General features: G+C 47.9%; 1 protein-coding gene across 2 annotated transcripts in view; it reads right to left on the bottom strand.

Annotated features, from left to right (window-relative positions):
• Positions 1–20,907, bottom strand: part of syt4 (synaptotagmin IV) — a 117,178-nt gene that overhangs the window by 36,268 nt on the left and 60,003 nt on the right. The window contains exon 1 of one of the 2 annotated variants that reach the window (XM_072497145.1): positions 12,368–12,504. The exons of the other annotated variant lie outside the window; for it this stretch is intronic. Within the exon in view, the coding sequence (XP_072353246.1) occupies positions 12,368–12,416 (49 nt within the window). The 5' untranslated portion in view covers positions 12,417–12,504. Of the gene's footprint in view, positions 1–12,367; positions 12,505–20,907 lie in introns of those variants that run through there. 2 annotated transcript variants of the gene reach the window in all.

The following is a 20,907-nucleotide window of genomic DNA, read 5'->3' as shown; positions in this document are numbered from 1 at the left end:
TTAAGTATGATTGCAACCACTGGAAAATTTTCCGGGTAATCCCTATTAACCTTCATTTTGCAAGTCATCCTGGTTCCAGGATAGGTTAAATGCTATCTTGATGATGAGGGAAGCTACACTTACCTTTCCTTGACATTCATTTCTTGATTCCATATCTGCATGAAAAATGTGATGATATCGAGAGCTGAGTTGTTCTAGTTGAACTTAAACTGAAGATTAGCGTAAATGATGGTAAATGGGTATGATGTGATAGCCGTTTCGGAGACATGGAGCGGAATTCTCCGGTCCGGCATGCCCTAGCCGGCAGCAGGATTCTCCGTTCCTGTGTGCTACTGGTGGACCGATGCCGCCGACGGAGAATCCCGCTGATGCTTTTTCAGTAGCTGGTTAGGCTATCATTTATTGCCCATTCATAATTGCTCTTGAGCAGCTGGTGGTGAGTAACTTTCTCGAACCACTGCAGACCATGTAGTGTGGGAACACCCACAGTGTTGTTAGGAAGGGAGTTCCAGGATTTTGATCCAGTGACGGTGAAGGAACGATGATGCGGTTCCAAGTCAGGATGACATGTGGCTTGGAGTGGAAATTGCAGGTGGTGGGGTTCCCATGCATCTTGTCCTTCTAGGTCATTAAGTTTGTGGGTTTGGAAGGTGCTGTCAAAGGAGCCTTCGTGAGTTACTGCAGTGCATCTTGTAGATGGTACACACTGCTGTCAATGTGCGGTGGTGGTGCAGGGAGTCAATGTTGAAGGTGGTGGATGGAGTGCCAGTCCAGTGGGCTGTTTTGTCCTGGATGCTATTGAGCATCTTGAGTGTTGTTGGAGGTGCACTCATCCAGGTAAGTGGAGAGTAGTTCATTACACTCTTGGCATGTGCCATGTAGATGATGGACAGGCTTTGGACGTCAGGTGGTGAGTTACCACAAAATCCCTAGCCTCTCATCTGCACTTATAGCCACAGGATTTATTTGCCTGGTCTGGTTCAGTTTATAATCAATGGTAATCCTGAGGATTCGATAGTGGGGGTTTTCAGCAATGGGAATGCCATTTAATGTCAAGGGGAAATAGTTCATAGAACATAGAACATAGAACAGTACAGCACAGAACAGGCCCTTTGGCCCTCGATGTTGTGCCAAGCTTTGTCTGAAACCAAGATCAAGCTATCCCACTCCCTGTCATTCTGGTGTGCTCCATGTGCCTATCCAATAACCGCTTGAAAGTTCCTATCACAGCAGGCAGTCCATTCCACACTCTAACCACTCTCTGAGTAAAGAACCTACCTTGGACATCCCTCCTATATCTCCCTCCTCGAACCTTATCGTTATGCCCCCTTGTAAAAGCTACATCCAGCCGAGGAAATAGTCTCTGAACGTCTACTCTATCCCCCTCATCATCTTACAAACCTCTATTAAGTCGCCTCTGATCCTCCTTCGCTCCAATGAGAAAAGCTCTAGCTCCCTCAACCTTTCCTCATAAGACCTACCCTCCAATCCAGGCAGCATCCTGGTAAATCTCCTTTGCACCCTTTCCAATGCTTCCACATCCTTCCTTCCTATAATGAGGTGACCAGAACTGCACACAATACTCCAAATGTGGTCTCACCAGGGTTCTGTACAGTTGCAGCATAACCCCGTGGCTCTTAAACTCAAGCCCCCTGTTAATAAACACTATAGGCCTTCTTCACAGCTCTATCCACTTGAGTGGCAACCTTCAGAGATCTGTGGACATGAACCTCAAGATCTCTCTGTTGCTCCACATTCCTCAGAACCCTGCCGTTGACCCTGTAATCCACATTCAAATTTGTCCTACCAAAATGAATCACCTCGCACTTATCAGGGTTAAACTCCATCTGCCATTTTTCGACCCAGCTCTGCATCCTATCAATGTCTCTTTGCAGCCTACACCAGCCCTCCACCTCATCCACTACTCCACCAATCTTGGTGTCATCAGCAAAGTTACAGACCCACCCTTCAGCCCCCTCCTCCAAGTCATTTATAAAAATCACAAATAGCAGAGGACCCAGCACTGATCGCTGTGGTACACCACTGGTAACTGGTCTCCAGTCTGAAAATGTTCCATCCACCACCACCCTCTGTCTTCTGTGTGATAGCCAGTTACTTATCCATTTGGCCAAATTTCCCTATATCCCACACCTCCTTACTTTCTTCATGAGCCGACCATGGGGAACCTTATCAAATGCCTTACTGAAATCCATGTATACGACATCAACTGCTCTACCTTCATCTAAACACTTCGTTACCTCCTCAAAGAATTCAATCAAATTTGTGAGGCAAGACCTACCCTTCACGAATCCGTGTTGACTGTCCCAGATTAAGCTGCATCTTTCCAAATGTTCATCAATCCTATCCCTCAGGGCCCTTTCCATTAACTTACCGACCACCGAAGTAAGACTAACCGGCCTATAATTACGAGGGTCATTCCTATTCCATTTCTTGAACAGAGGAACAACATTTGCCACTCTCCAGTCCTCTGGTACTATCCCCGTGGACAGTGAGGACCCAAAGATCAAAGCCAAAGGCTCTGCAATCTCATCTCTTGCCTCCCAAAGAATCCTAGGATATATCCGATCAGGCCCAGGGGACTTGTCGACCCTCAGGTTTTTCAAAATTGCTAATACATCTTCCCTCAGAACATCTACCTCCTCCAGCCTACCCACCCTGTATCACACTCTCATCCTCAAAAACATAGCCCCTCTCCTCGGTGAATACTGAAGAAAAGTATTCATTCAACGACTCTCCTATCTCTTCTGACTCCATGCCCAAGTTCCCACTACTGTCCTTGACCGGCCCTAACCTCACCCTGGTCAGTCTTTTATTTCCCACATAAGAGTAAAAAGCCTTGAGGTTTTCCTTGATCCGACCCGCCAAGGACCTCTTATGCTCCTAGCTCTCCTAAGCCCTTTTTTAAGCTTATTCCTCGCTGCCTTGTAACCCTCAAGCGATCCAACTGAACCTTGTTTTCTCATCCTTACATACGCTTCCTTTTTCCTCTTGACAAGACATGCAACCTCTTTTGTGAACCATGGTTCCCTCACACGGCCATTTCCTCACTGCCTGACAGGGACATACCTATCAAGGACACGCAGTATTTGTTCCTTGAACAAGCTCCACTTTTCATTTGTGCCTATCCCTGACAGTTTCTGTTCCCATCTAATGCTCCCTAATTCTTGCCTAATTGCATCATAATTACGCCTCCCAATTATAAACCTTGCCCTGCCGTATGGCCCTATCCCTCTCCATTGCAATAGTGAAAGACACCGAATTGTGGTCAATATCTCCAAAGTGCTCTCCCACAAACAAATCTAACACTTGGCCCGGTTCATTACCCAGTAGCAAATCCAATGTGGCCTCACCTCTTGTCGGCCTATCCACATATTGTGTCAGGAAACCCTCCTGCACACACTGTACAAAAACTGCCCCGTCCCAACTGTTCGACCTATAGAGGTTCCAATCAATATTTGGAAAGTTAAAGTCACCCATGAAAACTACCCTGAGACCTCTACACCTATCCATAATCTGCTTTGCAATTTCTTCCTCCACATTTCTATTACTATTTGGGGGCCTATAGAAAACCCCTAACAATGTGACCGCTCCTTTCCTATTTCTAACTTCAGCCCATATTACCTCAGTAGGCAGATCCCCCTCGAACTGCCTTTCTGCAACCGTTAAACTATCCTTGATTAACAATGCTACTCCTCCACCTCTTTTACCACCTTCCTTACTCTTACTGAAACATCTAAACCCCGGAACTTCCAACAACCATTCCTGTCCCTGTTCTAACCATGTCTCCGTAATGGCCACAACATCGTACTCCCAAGTACCAATCCACGCTCCAAGTTCACCTACCTTATTCCGGATGCTCCTTGCATTAAAGTAGACACACTTCAACCCACCTTCCTGCCTGCTGGTACACTCCTGTGACCTTGATACCCTCCTCAGTACCTCACTACTCTCAACACTGGCTTCTGGACTACAACTCGTTTTCACATCCCCCTGACAAATTAGTTTAAACCCCCCCCCCCCCCCCCCCCGAAGAGCCGTAGCAAATTTCCCTCCCAGGATATTGGTGCCCCTCTGGTTCAGGTGCAAACCGTCCTGTTTGTACAGGTCCCACCTTCCCCAGAATGTGTTCCAATTATCCATGTAACTGAAACCCTCCCTCCTACACCATCCCTGCAGCCACGTGTTTATCTGCATTCTCTTCCTGTTCCTCAACTCGCTGGCACGTGGCACCGGCAACAAACCAGAGTTTACAACATTGTTTGTCCTTGCTCTCAGCTTCCACCCTAGCTCCCTAAATTCCTGTTTTAAATCCCCGTCTCTACTCTTACCTATGTCGTTGGTACCGATGTGTACCACGACTTGTGACTGTTCCCCCTCCCCCTTAAGGATTCTGAAAACACGGTCCGAGACGTCACGGACCCTGGCACCCGGGAGGCAACATACCATCCGTGGTCTCTTTCATTGCCACAGAACCGTCTATCTGTCCCTCTAACTAACGAGTCCCCAATAACTATTGCTCTCCTGCTCTCCCCCCTTCCTTTCTGAACCACAGGGACGGACTCAGTGCTGGAGATCCGGTCACCATGGCTTATCCCTGGTAAGTTTCCCCCCCACCAGTATCCAAAGCGGTATACTTGTTACTAAGGGGAACGGCCCCTGGGGATCTCTGTACTGACTGCTTCCTCCCAGCCCCTCGCACCGTCACGCATCTGTCTTCATTCTTCAGAGTAACTACATCCCTGAAGCTACTATCTATGACCACCTCTGCCTCCCGAATGATCTGAAGTTCATCCAGCTCGAGCTCCAGTTCCCTAACGCGGTTTCTGAGGAGCTGGAGATGGGTGCACTTCCCACAGGTGAAATCAGCAGGAACACTGACAGTGTCCCTCACCTCAAACATTCTGCAGGAGGAACATTGCACTGCCTTCCCTGCCAACCCCCCTAGATAACTTGCGGTAAAAACAACCGCCCAACGTAAATACAGGTAAAAATAAAACACTTAACCAGCAACCACTGCGTCTCCCGGCTGTCTCTCCTTAATTCTGTTCAATTCAATTCAGTTCAATTCTGTTTTGTTGGAGATGCCTCAGATGCCATTATTTTGCACAGAGTGTAATCTTAAAAGTTTAATCATAAAATGCAAGCATTATCTCAATCAGACTTCAATAAATTCGGATATATCATATAAAATTTGTTCCACCTGTAATAAGCAAATAATATGTTATTGTCTGCAACCTCTACTGGAACTGTATGAGTCAGAATGTGGGGACACTTCAGCTGTCCAACACATGTTTCAATGTAACTGCTTTTACACTTATTCCAACATTGCCAATTGAAATTTTTAGCAATTTTGCAGTCCAGCCATGAAATTCGTTTCTTCAAAAGAATATCACAGAATGATAAATATAGACAAACCATTTAAAGTTAGAAATCACATCATTAGCCCGAGCCTGGTTATTGTCCATGTCTTGTTGCATTTAGATATGAACTGCTTCAGTGCGTGAGGAGTCACAAATAATGCTGAACATTGCACAATCAACAGCGAACATCCCCACTTCTGTATTTAAGGTGGAGGGATTATTATGATGAACCAGCTGAAGATGGTTGGACCAAGGACACTACCCTAAGGAACACTCACAACAATGTCTTGGGACTGAGAAGATTGATCTTCAACAACCACAACTACCTTTCGATGTGCCAGGTATGAGTCCAACCAGTGCATTATCATCCGGAGTCCCATTGACTCCAGTTTTGCTGGGGCTCCTTGATGCCACAATCAGTCAAATGCTGCGCTGATGTCACGGGCAGTCACTCTCACCGCGCCTCTCGAGTTCAGCTATTCTGTCCATGTTTGAACCAAGGCTGTAATGAGGTCAGGAGCTGAGTGGACCCTGCGGGAACCCAAACTGAGTATCAGTGACCGGGTTATTACTGAATAAGTGCTGTTTGATAGCACTGTTGGTCACTCCTTGCTCGTACTGCATTTGTCCTGCTTCTTGTGGACAGGACGAACCTGGGCAATTTTTCACATTGCTGGGTAAACATTAGTATTGTAACCTTCCTCGGACAGCTTGGCTCAGGACACAGCTAGTTCTGGGGCACAAGTCTTCAGCACTATTGCTGGAAATTTGTCAGGGCCGAGAGCCTTTGCAGTATTCAATGGCTTCAGCTGTTTCTTGGGATCATGTAGAGTGAATCGAATTGGCTGAAGATTGGCATCTGTGATGCTGGGGACCTCCGGAGGCCAAGACAAATCATCCGCTCAACACTTTTGGCTGAAGATTGTTGTAAATGCTTCAACCTTGGGCAGGATTTTCCGTTTCTGAGACGATGGGCTGGAGTTTCCGATTTTGAGACTGATGCTGGCGCGGAAACAGTGGCATTTTACGAGAGGAAAAATGGCGCAACAGCTGCACCGATTCAGCTACTTTAAATGGGCGAGCACCATCACCACGTGTAACACAACCATAAGACCATAAGACAAAGGAGCAGAATTCGGCCAGTTGACCCACCGAATCTGCTCCGCCATTCAATCATGGCTGATATTTTCTCATCCCCATTCTCCTGCCTTCTCCCCATAACCCCTGATCCCCTTATTAATCTAGAACCTATCTATCTCTGTCTTAAAGACACTCAGTGATTTGGCCTCAAAGAACGGTACTTCCACCCCACACACCGTTCCAGCCAACAAGATGGCTGGAATGAGAGCAGTGCCACGGTTCAGGGACAGTGAGCTGGAGACCCTCCTAGATGCCGTGGAGGAGAGGCGGATGACCCTATACCCCGGCCTGGGAGAAAGGTCGCCATGCCTGGGCGCAGGTGGCAGAGGTGGTCAGCGTTGCCCGGACTGGCATGCAGGGCAGGAGGAAACTCCACAATCAACTCAGGGCGGCCAGGGTGAGTCGACAGCACTGTGCCCCGGCACTAACCCCGCCCCCGTCCCCATATACCCGTACCTGGCCACTCCCCCCGGGAGACAGCTGAACCCCCATCCTGCCCCACATGCCAGCTGCAGTGGCCGGGTGCCCTGGCCACTGAGGCCACCATCTACCAACCTGTGAGCTGCATGCACGGAAAGTCTAATGGTTTTTCTGTTTGTGTTTTCCCCCCCCTTTACAGGAGAAGGCCACTCACAACCGGCGAGAGCGGGGGAAGACCGGAGTGGGACCACCTGAACTGCGGCCCCTCACCATTCCCGAGCAGAGGGCACTGGTCGGTGGCCAGGAGGAAAGGGAGGTTGCTGAGGCAGGATTCATCGGCGGACGAGTAAGTGAGACCGTGCTTAGTTGTGAATCCCCGTGACACATGTGTGCCCCCCATCACACCACCCTCACCCCTTCACCCCACCCCCCCCCCCACCGCCCTCACCCTACACTGCCCCCCTCCCCGCCCCCCTCAGTCCTCCAACCCCCAACCACCTCACCGGACTCTCCCTCCACCTCCCTCACTTCCCGCCCCGCCCCCCCACCCCCCATCCCATGCCCCCCCAGCCTGCTGTGTAACCAAACATGCTGTCTTGTGTCTTACAGGACTTGCTGGAGATGGGACCGCTCCATCCGGAGTCCCCCACCCCCAGCCAGTGCCGGTGCCCCCCAGTCAACGAGCACTGACAGGGAGAGCAGCGTGAATACTAGCCCCCCCCGCCCGAGACTCAGGACACACCGGGCTTCGGCTCGAATGAGGACACTGACCTTCCATCACTGCTGTCTCCTACACCCTCCACCATCCCAGAAACTATCACCTCAGTTGGGCACAATAGTGAAGAGGCTCCTGGGACACTATCTGGTGCGCACCACACCGTTGGTGTGGTACAGCAGGTGGAGGTCGGAGCAGCCGAGGTGCTGGAAGGTCGGAACGCAGGCCAGCCCCAGGAACCAGCTGCCATCCGGACGGGTCCCGGGCTCCCGGAACATCCAGTCCCAGCAGCAATGTAGGTGCAGTCAGAGACCCAGGGACTACAAGAGGGGATGACAGCGGGCATCAGCACCTGCGGGCGCAGGTGGAGGAGTCCATCTGCGTGCTGGAGCAGAAGGTGGTGTCGGTCATGCATGCTACCCAGGCCGACAGCGCATGGGTGGCATCCGCGGTGCAGGCATTGGTGGCGACAGTTTTGGCTATGGATCAGCGTGTCCAAGGCCTGGAGCATTCTGCGCAGGCGGTTGCCGAGGCCCAGGATAGGGCAGCCCTCTCACAGGCAGCCATGTGCCAGAGCCATCTGGACATTGCAGCGGCGCTCCTCAGCATGGCCGAGTCACAGCAGGCATTGCCCAAGCACTGGCCAGTGTGGCGCAGACACTGGCAGAGGTGGCCCAGTCCCAGAGGAAGATGGTCCAGTCCCAGAGGGAGGTGGCCCAGTCACTGGCTGATGTGGCACAGACCCACAGGGTGACTGCCACAGTCACAGCATGATGTGGTGCAGTCCCAGAGGGAGATGGTCCACTCCCTGTGCTCCATGGTCACGAGCGTGCAGACCCTGGTCAAGGCCAGAGCAGGCCTCCAAGACTGGCAGTGCCAGGTGGCAGGGGGCCTCAGGGGATGGCTCCACTCGGGGAGGAAGAGGCAATGGGGCCCTTGCCGATGACTTCTGCAGGGGAGGTGACGCAACAGCGCAGCACCTCGGACTCCCCCCTCCTGTCCCTGGTGCATCTGGTGGGCAGCAGGCAGAACAGGGCGGCACCACGCCACCCGGGAAAGCTGAGCAACGACCGGGCCCACCCAGGCCGGATTGTCCCAGGAGACGTGCGCCAGCGGGGACCCTTGTCGCAGGGCAGGAGTCACAGCAGTCCGCCTCCCCTCCTGCTCTACAATCTGGGGAACCACCTAGGCATAGTGTTAGGGCCCGTAAGGCGAGAAAATTCGATACCAGTTAGGTTGGCACGCATCCAGGGCAATGCAGGCTCTATGGCGGGACTGTGCTCCAACCCCCCATGCCCCGACTGTCCCCAGCACCCATAGCCCAGGGACTCGACAGGACTGTGTGATGGACTGGTTCAGGGACGCTGAACAGGACACCCAGAGGTATGTGCAAGCAGGTGGTTTAGCGGTGTGGGAGGTAAAGGGGTAACCTTCTATCTGATCGCCCTTCAGCCTCTGCCGTTCCAGTGAACAATCTGAGCTTGTCCAGCCTCTCCTCATAGTTAATCCGTCAGACCAGGCAACATCCTGATAAACCTCTTCTGAACCCTCTCCAAAGCCTCCATATCCTTCTGGTAGGTGGTGACCAGAATTGTATGCAATATTCCAAGTGTGGCCTAATTAAGGTTCTTACAGCTGCAGCATGACGTGCCAATTTTATACTCAATGCCCCGACCGATAAAGGCAAGCATTCCGTATGCCTACTTCACTACCTTATCCACCTGCGTTGCCACTTTCAGTGGCAACTGTACGTCTCGATCACTTTGTCTGGTAATACTCCGAAGAGTTCTGGCAGTTACTATCCCACCTGTATTAGACCTTCCAAAATGCATAGAGTCATAGAAGTTTTCAGCATTAAAACAGGCCCTTTGGCCCAACTTGTCCATGCCTCCCAGTTTTTACCACAAAGCTAGTACCAATTGCTCGCATTTGGCCCATATCCCTCAATATTCTCTATATAGGGCAGCACGGTGGCACAGTGGATAGCACTATTGCTTCATAGCTCCTGGATCCCAGGTTTGATACTCGTTTGTGTCACTATTTGTGTGGCGTCTGCACATTCTCCCCCTGTCTGCGTGGATTTCCTCTGGGTGATCTGGTTTCCTCCCACAAGTCCCAAAAGACGTGCTGTTAGGTAATATGGACATTCTGAATTCTCATTCTGAGTGCCCGAACAGGCGCCGGAATGTATTGACTAGGGGCTTTTCACAGCAACTTCATTGTGTTATGGGCCAGGATTTAGAGAACCCCAAAGTGTATCAAGGAATTCACCTGACCCACAACTTTTAATAGATTGTGGTATGGGGAGCACACGGCCCACTCTACAGGTGTAGTACAGCAGAAATGGAGAAGTATTTTTTAAAGCAAAACAATGTTTATTCTATGAACTCAAGTTAACCTTTTTAAAACATACAGTGAACATCTCAGCAACCATTAATTCAAATACAACTCCCAAAGAATACAACACTAAGTAATCCTTACTAACTTCTGAAACACCATCCAGAAGACAGAAGAAACACCTTTTAATGAAGCACATTAGGTTGACATTCACTACTGAGAACATTTATAATTCCGAATTCACCAAATGATCAAGAGATAGTCTTTTATGGCAGAGAGATCAACAGTACACCTGCTCTCACTGGCTTCAGCTCCAACACTGAAAATGAAACTAAAACACACCCTACAGCAAACAGCCTAAAACGAAAGTAAAAAGCTGACAGACAGCCCAGCTCCACCCACACTCTGACATCACTGATAAACACCCATTTCTTAAAGGTACATTTCTTAAACACCCATTTCTTAAAGGTACTCTCACATGACAATTGCGGTGTTAATGTAAGCCTACTTGTTATTAATATTACTGTTATTATTAAGTGGTGCACTTGGGTAGGACAAACAAAGCAAGGGAATACATAATAAACAGCAGGACCCTGGGAAGCACTGAGGATCAAAGGGATCTTGGTATGCAGAGCAGGTGGATACAGTAGTTAAGAATGCATATGGTATACTTGCCTTTATTAGCTGAGGCATAGAGTTTAAGAGCAGGGAGGTTATGCTGAAACTGTATAAAACATTAATTCAGCCACAGCTAGCATACTGCGTGCAGTTCCAGAATTCACAGTATAGGAGGGATGTTCCACCGCACTGGAAAGGGTGCGGTGGAGATTTACCAGTATGTTGCCTGGGCTGGAGAGCTTTAGTTATGAAGAGCGATTGGATAGACTTGGATTGTTTTCCTTGGAGCAGAGGAGACTGAGGGGGACATGATTGAGATGCATAAAATTATGAGCCACGTAGATAGAGTAGACAGGAACAAACATTTCCCCTTGATGGAGGGTCAATGGCCAGGGGGCATAGATTTAAGGTCTGTGAACTCACTGTGTCAGGTCTGTGAACCCACTGTGTCAGGTCTGTGAACCCACCGTGTCAGGTCTGTGAACTCACTGTGTCAGGTCTGTGAACCCACTGTGTCAGGTCTGTGAACCCACTGTGTCAGGTCAGTGAACCCACTGTGTCAGGTCTGTGAACCCACTGTGTCAGGTCTGTGAACCCACTGTGTCAGGTCTGTGAACCCACTGTGTCAGGTCTGTGAACCCACTGTGTCAGCCAGAGAGTGGTGAATCTATCGAACACTTTGCCGCAGAAGGCTGTGGAGGTCAAATCACTGAGTGTCTTTAAGACAGAGATCGATAGGTTCTTGATTAATAAGGGGATCAAGGGTTATGGGGAGAAGGCAGGATAATGGGGTGAGAAAAATATCAGCCATGACTGAATGACGGAGCAGCATCGATGGCTGAGTGGCCTTATTCTGCTCCTTTGAATTCAATAACTCACTGAAGATGGAATCTCCGCAAACATCCCCTTTCTCAATGATTAAGCAGCCCAGTAAATCAGTGGACACAAAAGTATTTGCAACAATCTGCAACCAGACGTTAAGGGGAGGTGGTGGTGTGATAGCACTGTCATTGGACTCAGAATCCAGAAACCCAAGTTTTTTGGGGAATTAAAAGTGGAAATAATGTACCTTTGTCCATTGTCATAAAACCCATCTGGTTCACGAGTTTCCTTTAATAAAGGAAATCTGCAGTCCTTACCTGGTCGGGCCTACATGGTTGACTCTGAAATGTTGTCCCGCTAAAAAGACAACTTGAAACGAGGAAATGAAGCTGGATGGACCTTGGCACCAGAAATGACAATGGCAAATGCAACCCCGATAACCCTGCAAATTCCTCCTTACTCACATCTGGGATCTTAGGACAAAATTGGGAGAGCTGTCTCACAGACTAGTCAAGCAATAGCCTGGCATAGTCATACTCCTGGAATCAGATCTTACATTAAAACATATAATCATATCACCATTCCTGGGCATGTCCTGTGATAACCGGGGAGACATTTCAAAAATGATTTTCGGAAAGCATTTTCAAATTCCATAATAAAGTGAGATTTTCCGACCGTTCAGGCCGGTCAGATCTTCCAGTCGTGCTGACAGCCCACCCCCATCATGCATTTCCCGGCGGCTAGGGGTGCATTCAATGGGAAACCCCATTGACCACAGCGGCACTAGAAGGTCCCACCACCAGCCAAAGGTGGGTTGCTTGGTAAATTCAGCCCATAGTTTTTTTTATAAATACCTGTTAAATAAGCCAGAAAGAGGTTTCTAAACCAGCTGTCAATCTATATTGGTTTATATTTGAAAACAACAGCAACTTACGGTTTTTATAACAAGGACAGGATTTTCCAGCTTCGTGCCCACCCCCCATGGCGGGTGTTCCCTCAGCGGAGGCGACTCACTATTGCCCGGCGACAATTTGTTTTGCTCGCCGGCTGCACCACTGGGGAATCAGCCATGGCATGGTGTTTGCCTTTGGCAGGATAGGAAGATCCCATCAGTGGTAAGGGCCGGACAATCCCATCCAAGTCTCTTGATGTATGAAGACTTGGTATGTCTGTAAGGGAGACAGTAAATGAAGTGCAGGTTTATTCGGCATAGTGAAGAATTTTAATTCTGACTTTGTATGGGTTATTCCTCTGGAAATGTACATGTGTAGACCCCATGGCACTTACAGTATGTTCCGTACAGCTGTAATTCAGGCTCAGATTTTGAGGAGTGTTATTTATTTCTGCTTCTAATCGATTGTACAATGTGTTTTGTGACCTCAGCATGCCCTCACAGTGCATGTCTGTCCTCTGAGTCTAGGGTCTGAAGCAAAAGTGTAGTTGCACATCTAAGAAGCCTGCAGTTATTCCTCTGGCCAGTTGAATCAAGGACAGCTGGTGATGGTTCATGTGGGAGTGGCGGGATGGTGGATGGTTCGAGATTTAACTGATTCCTGTTTGTATCTTGGGTACTGGAAAATGAGAAGGGAATCACTGCCAATCTGGCTGCACGAGACCCCTTGGGAATGAGCGACCATAACATGCTAGAATTTTTTATCAAGGTGGAGAGTGAAGTAGTTGTTTTGGAGACTAAGGTGCTGAATCTTAATAAAGGGAACTATGAGGATATGAGGCGTGAGTTGGCCTTGATAGATTGGGAAGAGTTACTTATAGGGATGACAGGGGATAGACAGTGGCAAACATTCAAGGAACGCATGGTGGAACTACAGCAACTTTTCATTCCGGGGGTAAGAGGGCCAATCCATGGCTTACAAAGGAAATTAGAAATAGTATCCGATACAAGGAAGAAGCATACAGATTGGCCAAAAAAAATAATAGGTCTGAGGATTGGGAGCAGTTTAGAATTCAGCAAAGAAGGATGAAGGGATTGATTAAGAAGGGGAAAGTACATTATGAAAGGAAGCTTTCAGGGAACATAAAGGCTGACGAAAGTCGATTTCAGCGGGAGCAGAGCAGGCTAGTCAATTTTAGCAGGAGCAGTGCGCAAATGATTTCTGGGAGGTAAGTTTCTCCTTTTAAATCACTTGTCTTTGCAGGAGCAGGCCAGTCGATTTCAGCAGGAGCGGAGCAGGCGAGTCAATTTCAGCGGGAGCAGTGCGCAAGTGATTTCTGGGAGGTAAGTTTCTCCTTTAAAAACACTTGTCTTTGCAGGAGCAGGCCAGTCGATTTCAGCGAGGGCGGAGCAGGCTAGTCAATTTCAGCGGGAGCAGTGCGCAAGTGATTTCTGGGAGGTAAGTTTCTCCTTTAAAAACACTTGTCTTTGCAGGAGCAGGCCAGTCGATTTCAGCGGGAGCGGAGCAGACTAGTCAATTTCAGCGGGTGCAGTGCGCAAGTGATTTCTGGGAGGTAAGTTTCTCCTTTAAAAACACTTGTCTTTGCAGGAGCAGGCCAGTCGATTTCAGCGGGAGCGGAGCAGGCTAGTCGATTTCAGCGGGAGCAGTGCGCAAGTGATTTCTGGGAGGTAAGTTTCTCCTTTAAAAACACTTGTCTTTGCAGGAGCAGGCCAGTCGATTTCAGCGGGAGCGGAGCAGGCTAGTCAATTTCAGCGGGAGCAGTGCGCAAGTGATTTCTGGGAGGTAAGTTTCTCCTTTAAAAACACTTGTGTTTGCAGGAGCAGGCCAGTCGATTTCAGCGAGGGCGGAGCAGGCTAGTCAATTTCAGCGGGAGCAGTGCGCAAGTGATTTCTGGGAGGTAAGTTTCTCCTTTAAAAACACTTGTCTTTGCAGGAGCAGGCCAGTCGATTTCAGCGGGAGCGGAGCAGGCTAGTCAATTTCAGCGGGAGCAGTGCGCAAGTGATTTCTGGGAGGTAAGTTTCTCCTTTAAAAACACTTGTCTTTGCAGGAGCAGGCCAGTCGATTTCAGCGGGAGCAGTGTGTAGTGATTTCTGGGAGACCTTCACAGGAGCAGGCTAGTCAATTTCAGCGGTAAACACTTCCCTGGTCCTGTTTTCGGTCCCTCTTTGCTGTTTTTAAAAAAAAAATTGTGTTTCAGGCGGGAACAGGAAGTTCGACCCGCGGACTTCTGGGAAGACCCTCACCAATAAATTCTGGTGGAGAGGAATCTCTGGGTTGTTGCCCGTGCCACGTGATAGTGAGATGAGGAATAGGGAGAGAGAGCAATTAAACACGTGGCTACAGGGATGGTGCAGGCGGGAGGGATTCAGATTTCTGGATAACTGGGGCTCTTTCTGGGGAAGGTGGGACCTCTACAGACAGGATGGTCTATATCTGAACCTGAGGGGCACAAATATCCTGGGGGGGGAGATTTGTTAGTGCTCTTTGGGGGGGTTTAAACCAATGCAGCAGGGGCATGGGAACCTGGGTTGTAGTTTTAGGGTACGAGAGATTGAGAGTATAGAGGTCAGGAGCACAGATTTGACGTCGCAGGAGGGGGCCAGTGTTCAGGTAGGTGGTTTGAAGTGTGTCTACTTCAATGCCAGGAGTATACGAAATAAGGTAGGGGAACTGGCAGCATGGGTTGGTACCTGGGACTTTGATGTTGTGGCCATTTCGGAGACATGGATAGAGCAGGGACAGGAATGGATGTTGCAGGTTCCGGCGTTTAGGTGTTTTAGTAAGCTCAGAGAAGGAGGCAAAAGAGGGGGAGGTGTGGCGCTGCTAGTCAAGAGCAGTATTACGGTGGCGGAGAGGATGCTAGATGGGGACTCATCTTCCGAGGCAGTATGGGCTCAGGTTAGAAACATGAAAGGAGAGGTCACACTGTTGGGAGTCTTCTATAGGCCTCCAAATAGTTCTAGGGATGTAGAGGAAAGGATGGCGAGGATGATCCTGGATAAGAGCGAAAGTAACAGGGTAGTTATTATGGGAGACTTTAACTTTCCAAATATTGACTGGAAAAGATATAGTTCGAGTACATTAGATGGGTCGTTTTTTTGTACAGTGTGTGCAGGAGGGTTTCCTGACACAGTTTGTTGACAGGCCAACAAGAGGCGAGGCCACATTGGATTTGGTTTTGGGTAATGAACCAGGCCAGGTGTTGGATTTGGAGGTAGGTGAGCACTTTGGGGACAGTGACCACAATTCGGTGATGTTTACGTTAAGGATGGAAAGGGATAAGTATACACCGCAGGCCAAGAGTTATAGCTGGGGGAAGGGAAATTATGATGCCATTAGACGTGACTTGGGGGGGATAAGGTGGAGAAGTAGGCTGCAAGTGTTGGACACACTGGATAAGTGGAGTTTGTTCAAGGATCAGCTACTGCGTGTTCTTGATAAGTATGTACCGGTCAGGCAGGGAGGAAGGTGCCGAGCGAGGGAACCGTGGTTTACCAAAGAAGTGGAATCTCTTGTTAAGAGGAAGAAGGAGGCCTATGTGAAGATGAGGTGTGAAGTTTCAGTTGGGGCGATGGATAGTTACAAGGTAGCGAGGAAGGATCTAAAGAGAGAGCTAAGGCGAGCAAGGAGGGGACATGAGAAGTATTTGGCAGGTAGGATCAAGGAAAACCCAAAAGCTTTCTATAGGTATGCCAGGAATAAGTGAATGACTAGGGAAAGAGTAGGACCAGTCAAGGACAGGGATGGGAAGTTGAGTGTGGAGTCTGAAGAGATAGGCGAGATACTAAATGAATATTTTTAGTCAGTATTCACTCTGGAAAAAGATAATGTTGTGGAGGAGAATGCTGAGACCCAGGCTAATAGAATAGATGGCATTGAGGTACGTAGGGAAGAGGTGTTGGCAATTCTGGACAGGCTGAAAATAGATAAGTCCCTGGGTCCTGATGGGATTTATCCTAGGATTCTCTGGGAGGCCAGGGAAGAGATTGCTGGACCTTTGGCTTTGATTTTTATGTCATCATTGGCTACAGGAATAGTGCCAGAGGACTGGAGGATAGCAAATGTGGTCCCTTTGTTCAAAAAGGGGAGCAGAGACAACCCCGGCAACTATAGACCGGTGAGCCTCACGTCTGTAGTGGGTAAAGTCTTGGAGGGGATTATAAGAGACAAGATTTATAATCATCTAGATAGGAATAATATGATCAGGGATAGGCAGCATGGCTTTGTGAAGGGTAGTTCATGCCTCACAAACCTTATCGAGTTCTTTGAGAAGGTGACTGAACAGGTAGACGAGGGTAGAGCAGTTGATGTGGTGTATATGGATTTCAGCAAAGCGTTTGATAAGGTTCCCCATGGTAGGCTATTGCAGAAAATACGGAGGCTGGGGATTGAGGGTGATTTAGAGATGTGGATCAGAAATTGGCTAGCTGAAAGAAGACAGAGGGTGGTGGTTGATGGGAAATGTTCAGAATGGAGTTCAGTTACAAGTGGAGTACAAGGATCTGTTCTGGGGCGGTTGCTGTTTGTCATTTTTATCAATGACCTAGAGGAAGGCGCAGAAGGGTGGGTGAGTAAATTTGCAGACGATACTAAAGTCGGTGGTGTTGTCGATAGTGTGGAAGGATGTAGCAGGTTACAGAGGGATTATAGATAAGCTGCAGAGCTGGGCTGAGAGGTGGCAAATGGAGTTTAATGTAGAGAAGTGTGAGGTGATTCACTTTGGAAGGAATAACAGGAATGCGGAATATTTGGCTAATGGTAAAGTTCTTGGAAGTGTGGATGAGCAGAGGGATCTAGGTGTCCATGTACATAGATCCCTGAAAGTTGCCACCCAGGTTGATAGGGTTGTGAAGAAGGCCTATGGAGTGTTGGCCTTTATTGGTAGAGGGATTGAGTTCTGGAGTCAGGAGGTCATGTTGCAGCTGTACAGAACTCTGGTACGGCCGCATTTGGAGTATTGCGTACAGTTCTGGTCACCGCATTATAGGAAGGACGTGGAGGCTTTGGAGCGGGTGCAGAGGAGATTTACCAGGATGTTGCCTGGTATGGAGGGAAAATCTTATGAGGAAAGGCTGATGGACTTGAGGTTGTTTTCATTGAAGAGAAGCAGGTTAAGAGGAGACTTAATAGAGGCATACAAAATGATCAGGGGGTTAGATAGGGTGGACAGTGAGAGCCTTCTCCCGCGGATGGAAATGTTTGGCACGAGGGGACATAGCTTTAAACTGAGGGGTAATAGATATAGGATAGAGGTCAGAGGTAGGTTCTTTACGCAAAGAGTAGTGAGGCCGTGGAATGCCCTACCTGCTACAGTCGTGAACTCGCCAACATTGAGGGCATTTAAAAGTTTATTGGATAAACATATGGATGATAATGGCATAGTGTAGGTTAGATGGCTTTTGTTTCGGTGCAACATCGTGGGCCGAAGGGCCTGTACTGCGCTGTATCGTTCTATGTTCTATGTTCTATGACACTAGCAGTATCTTCAGATATGTGAAGAGAAAGATATTGGTAAAGAGAAATGTAGGCCCACTACAGACAGAAACAGGGGAATGTATAATAAGGGACAAAGAAATGGCTGAGCAATTGAATACATACTTTGGTTCTGTTTTCACAAATGAGGACACAAATCAGATCCCAGAAATGTTGGAGAATGAAAGGTTAGTGAGAGGGAAGACTGAGGCGGGTCAACATTAGTAGAGAAATGGTGCTGGGAAAACTGATGGCATTGAAGGCGGATAAATCCCCAGGGCCTGAGAATCTGCATCCTAGAGTGCTTAAGGAGGTGGCTCTGGAAATAGTGAATGCATTGGTGGTCATCTTCCGGGATTCTACGGACTCTGGAACTGTCCCTGCAGATTAGAGGGTAGCTTACGTCACTCCGATATTCAATAAGGGAGGTAGAGAGAAAGCAGGGAATTATAGACCAGTAAGCCTAACATCGGTAGTAGGGAAAATGTTGAATCCATTATCAAGGATTTTATAGCGGAACGTTTAGAAAGCAGTGGCAGGATCAGTCAGAGACAGCATGGATTTATGAAGGGAAAATCATGCTTGACAACTCTGTTGGAGTTTTTTGAAGAGGTAACCAGTACAGTCGACAAGGGGGAGCCAGTCGATGTGGTATATTTGGACTTTCAGAAGGCGTTTGACAAAGTCCCGCGTAAGAGATTATTGTGCAAAATTAAAGCGCATGGGATTAGGGGAAATGTATTGAGGTGGATAGAAAACTGGTTGGCAGGGAAGAAACAAAGAGTAGGGATTAATGTGTCCTTTTCTAATTGGCAGGCAGTAACCAGTGGGGTACCACAGGGATCGGTGCTGGGACCCCAGCTATTCACAATATATATTAATGATTTGGATGGGGAAACAAAATGTAACATCTCAAAGTTTGCAGATAATACCAAATTAGGTGGGAGGGTGAATTGTGTCGAGGATGCAGGGATCCTACAGCAAGATCTGGACAGGTTGGGTGAGTGGGCAAACCAATGCCAGATGCAATCTTATTTGGATAAGTGTGAGGTTATTCATTTTGGAAGCAGTAACAGGAAGGCAGATTACTACCTGAATGGTTGTAAATTGGGGGAGGGAAGTGTGCAGCAGAGCCTGGGTGTCCATTTGCTGAAGGTAAGCATGCAGGTGCAGAAGGCGGTAAAGAAGGCTAATGGTATGTTGGCCTTCATTGCAAGAGGTTTCGAGTATAGAAGCAGGGATGTGTTGCTGCAATTGTACAGGAGCTTGGTGAGGCCACACTTGGAGTGTTGTGTGCAGTTTTGGTCACCTTCTTTGAGGAAGGATGTTCTTGCTCTCGAGGGAGTGCAGCGAAGGTTTGCCAGACTGATTTCAGGGATGGCGGGACTGTCATATGAGGAGGGATTGACTAGGTTGGGATTGTTCTCCCTTGAGTTCAGAAGAATGAGTGGGGATCTCAAAGAGACTTTTCAAATTCTAACAGGATGAGACAGGGTAGATGCAGGGAAGATGTTGCTAATGATGGGTGTGTCCAGAACCAGGGGTCACAGACTGAGGATTCAGGGTAAACCATTTCGGACAGAGATAAGGAGGCATTTCTTCACACAAAGAGTGGTGAGCCTGTGGAATTCAATACCACAGGAAGTAGTTGATGCTAAAACTTTGAATATATTCAAGATGCGGCTGGATATAGCACATGGGGAGAATGGGATCAAAGGCTATAGGGAGAAAGCGGGAGTGGGTTTTGAGTTGGATGAACAGCCATGATCGTGATGAATGGCGGAGCTGGCTCGAAGGGCCAAAATGCCTCTTCCTGCTCCTATCTTCTATGTATCTATGTATCTTGGAGCTGATTCTTGCCGATGGAATGCCCCAGCGTCAGCTGTTTAAGTGATGCCCATCCAGGGGGTTAGCTTTCATGGAAAAATAGAATGACCATGAAAAGATAGGACACAAAGTAAGTATTTCAGCTGTCATGTGAGCATCCCTTTAAGTAAGGTTTTGTCTTATCACATGGCTTGTCGCATGGCTTCAGTGATGTCATTTCTGGGTGGAGCTGGGCTGTGGCTGTCAGGTGAGAATGGTTTTAGTGTTTTGGTTTCAGTTTTGTTTGTTGCTTTGAACTGCAGAAGGAAAAAACAGTGTTTCTCTGTTTTCTCTGTTTTATTTTAAAGCTGTCCAGGGAACTGAAAGCACATTGGGTGTGGAACACTGCCTTGGTAACTTTAAAGATAGAATTGCTTTCCGGAAGGAGTTTTGACTCTGCTGGTTTGAACTGGACCAGAATCTCAGGGAAAGGACCAGTCCCATTCAAGTCAGATTATAGTGTGCTGGGCCATGCCCTTGAAAGGGGTTTTGGTTTATTGGATTGTGTACTGAATCGGAACAGCTACTAAGCGGGATTCATTAAGAGTTGTATACATAGATTACTCTAGCTGTTGTGTGTTGTTTCAGGTTTGTAATTGAGAACAAATTCTGGATAAGTGTTTCATATATGTTAACTACATTCTTATAATGAACTTTGTTTTGAACAAGTGCCTAAGTCTGATGAATCACACCTGAAGGAAAGGCTCTTGTGCTCATCCTAGCCAAATACAACATAAAAGTTATAGGTCAGGTGAGCTTCAGAATACACTTTGGAGTTTCTAAACCCTGACCCATAACACAGCCCCTGGAGCCTCAACTCCATGTTCCTGCCCTAGCTTCCTTACATACCTGTACTTAAAGAGATTATGGCTTTCATATGTGAAAACTTCAATTGGCTCCGCATTCTCAGCTTTTTGGGGCAGAAAATTCCAGATATAACCTTTGTGCGAAAAAGTGCTTGCTGTTTTTTTTTCTGAATTAGTCTGGATCTAATTTTAATATTATATCCCACATTCTTGTTCCTCCAATCATGGACATAGACATCGAATTTACAGTGCAGAAGGACATGGTTTCTTGTTGTCTATTCTTTTGAATCCTTTAACATTTTTAACACAACAACCAGATCACCCTTCAATCTTCTGCACAAGAAAATACAAGTTATGTTTTTGCAAGTCACATAATTTATCCCTCTAAGTTGCAGTGTCATTCTGCTGAATCTGTA

The sequence above is a fragment of the Scyliorhinus torazame genome, chromosome 3 (genome assembly GCF_047496885.1).
Source record: "Scyliorhinus torazame isolate Kashiwa2021f chromosome 3, sScyTor2.1, whole genome shotgun sequence".
In the NCBI taxonomy this organism is placed as follows: domain Eukaryota; kingdom Metazoa; phylum Chordata; class Chondrichthyes; order Carcharhiniformes; family Scyliorhinidae; genus Scyliorhinus; species Scyliorhinus torazame.
The sequence above is the reverse complement of the archived record's forward strand: the minus strand, read 5'-3'. Positions and strand labels throughout refer to the sequence as shown.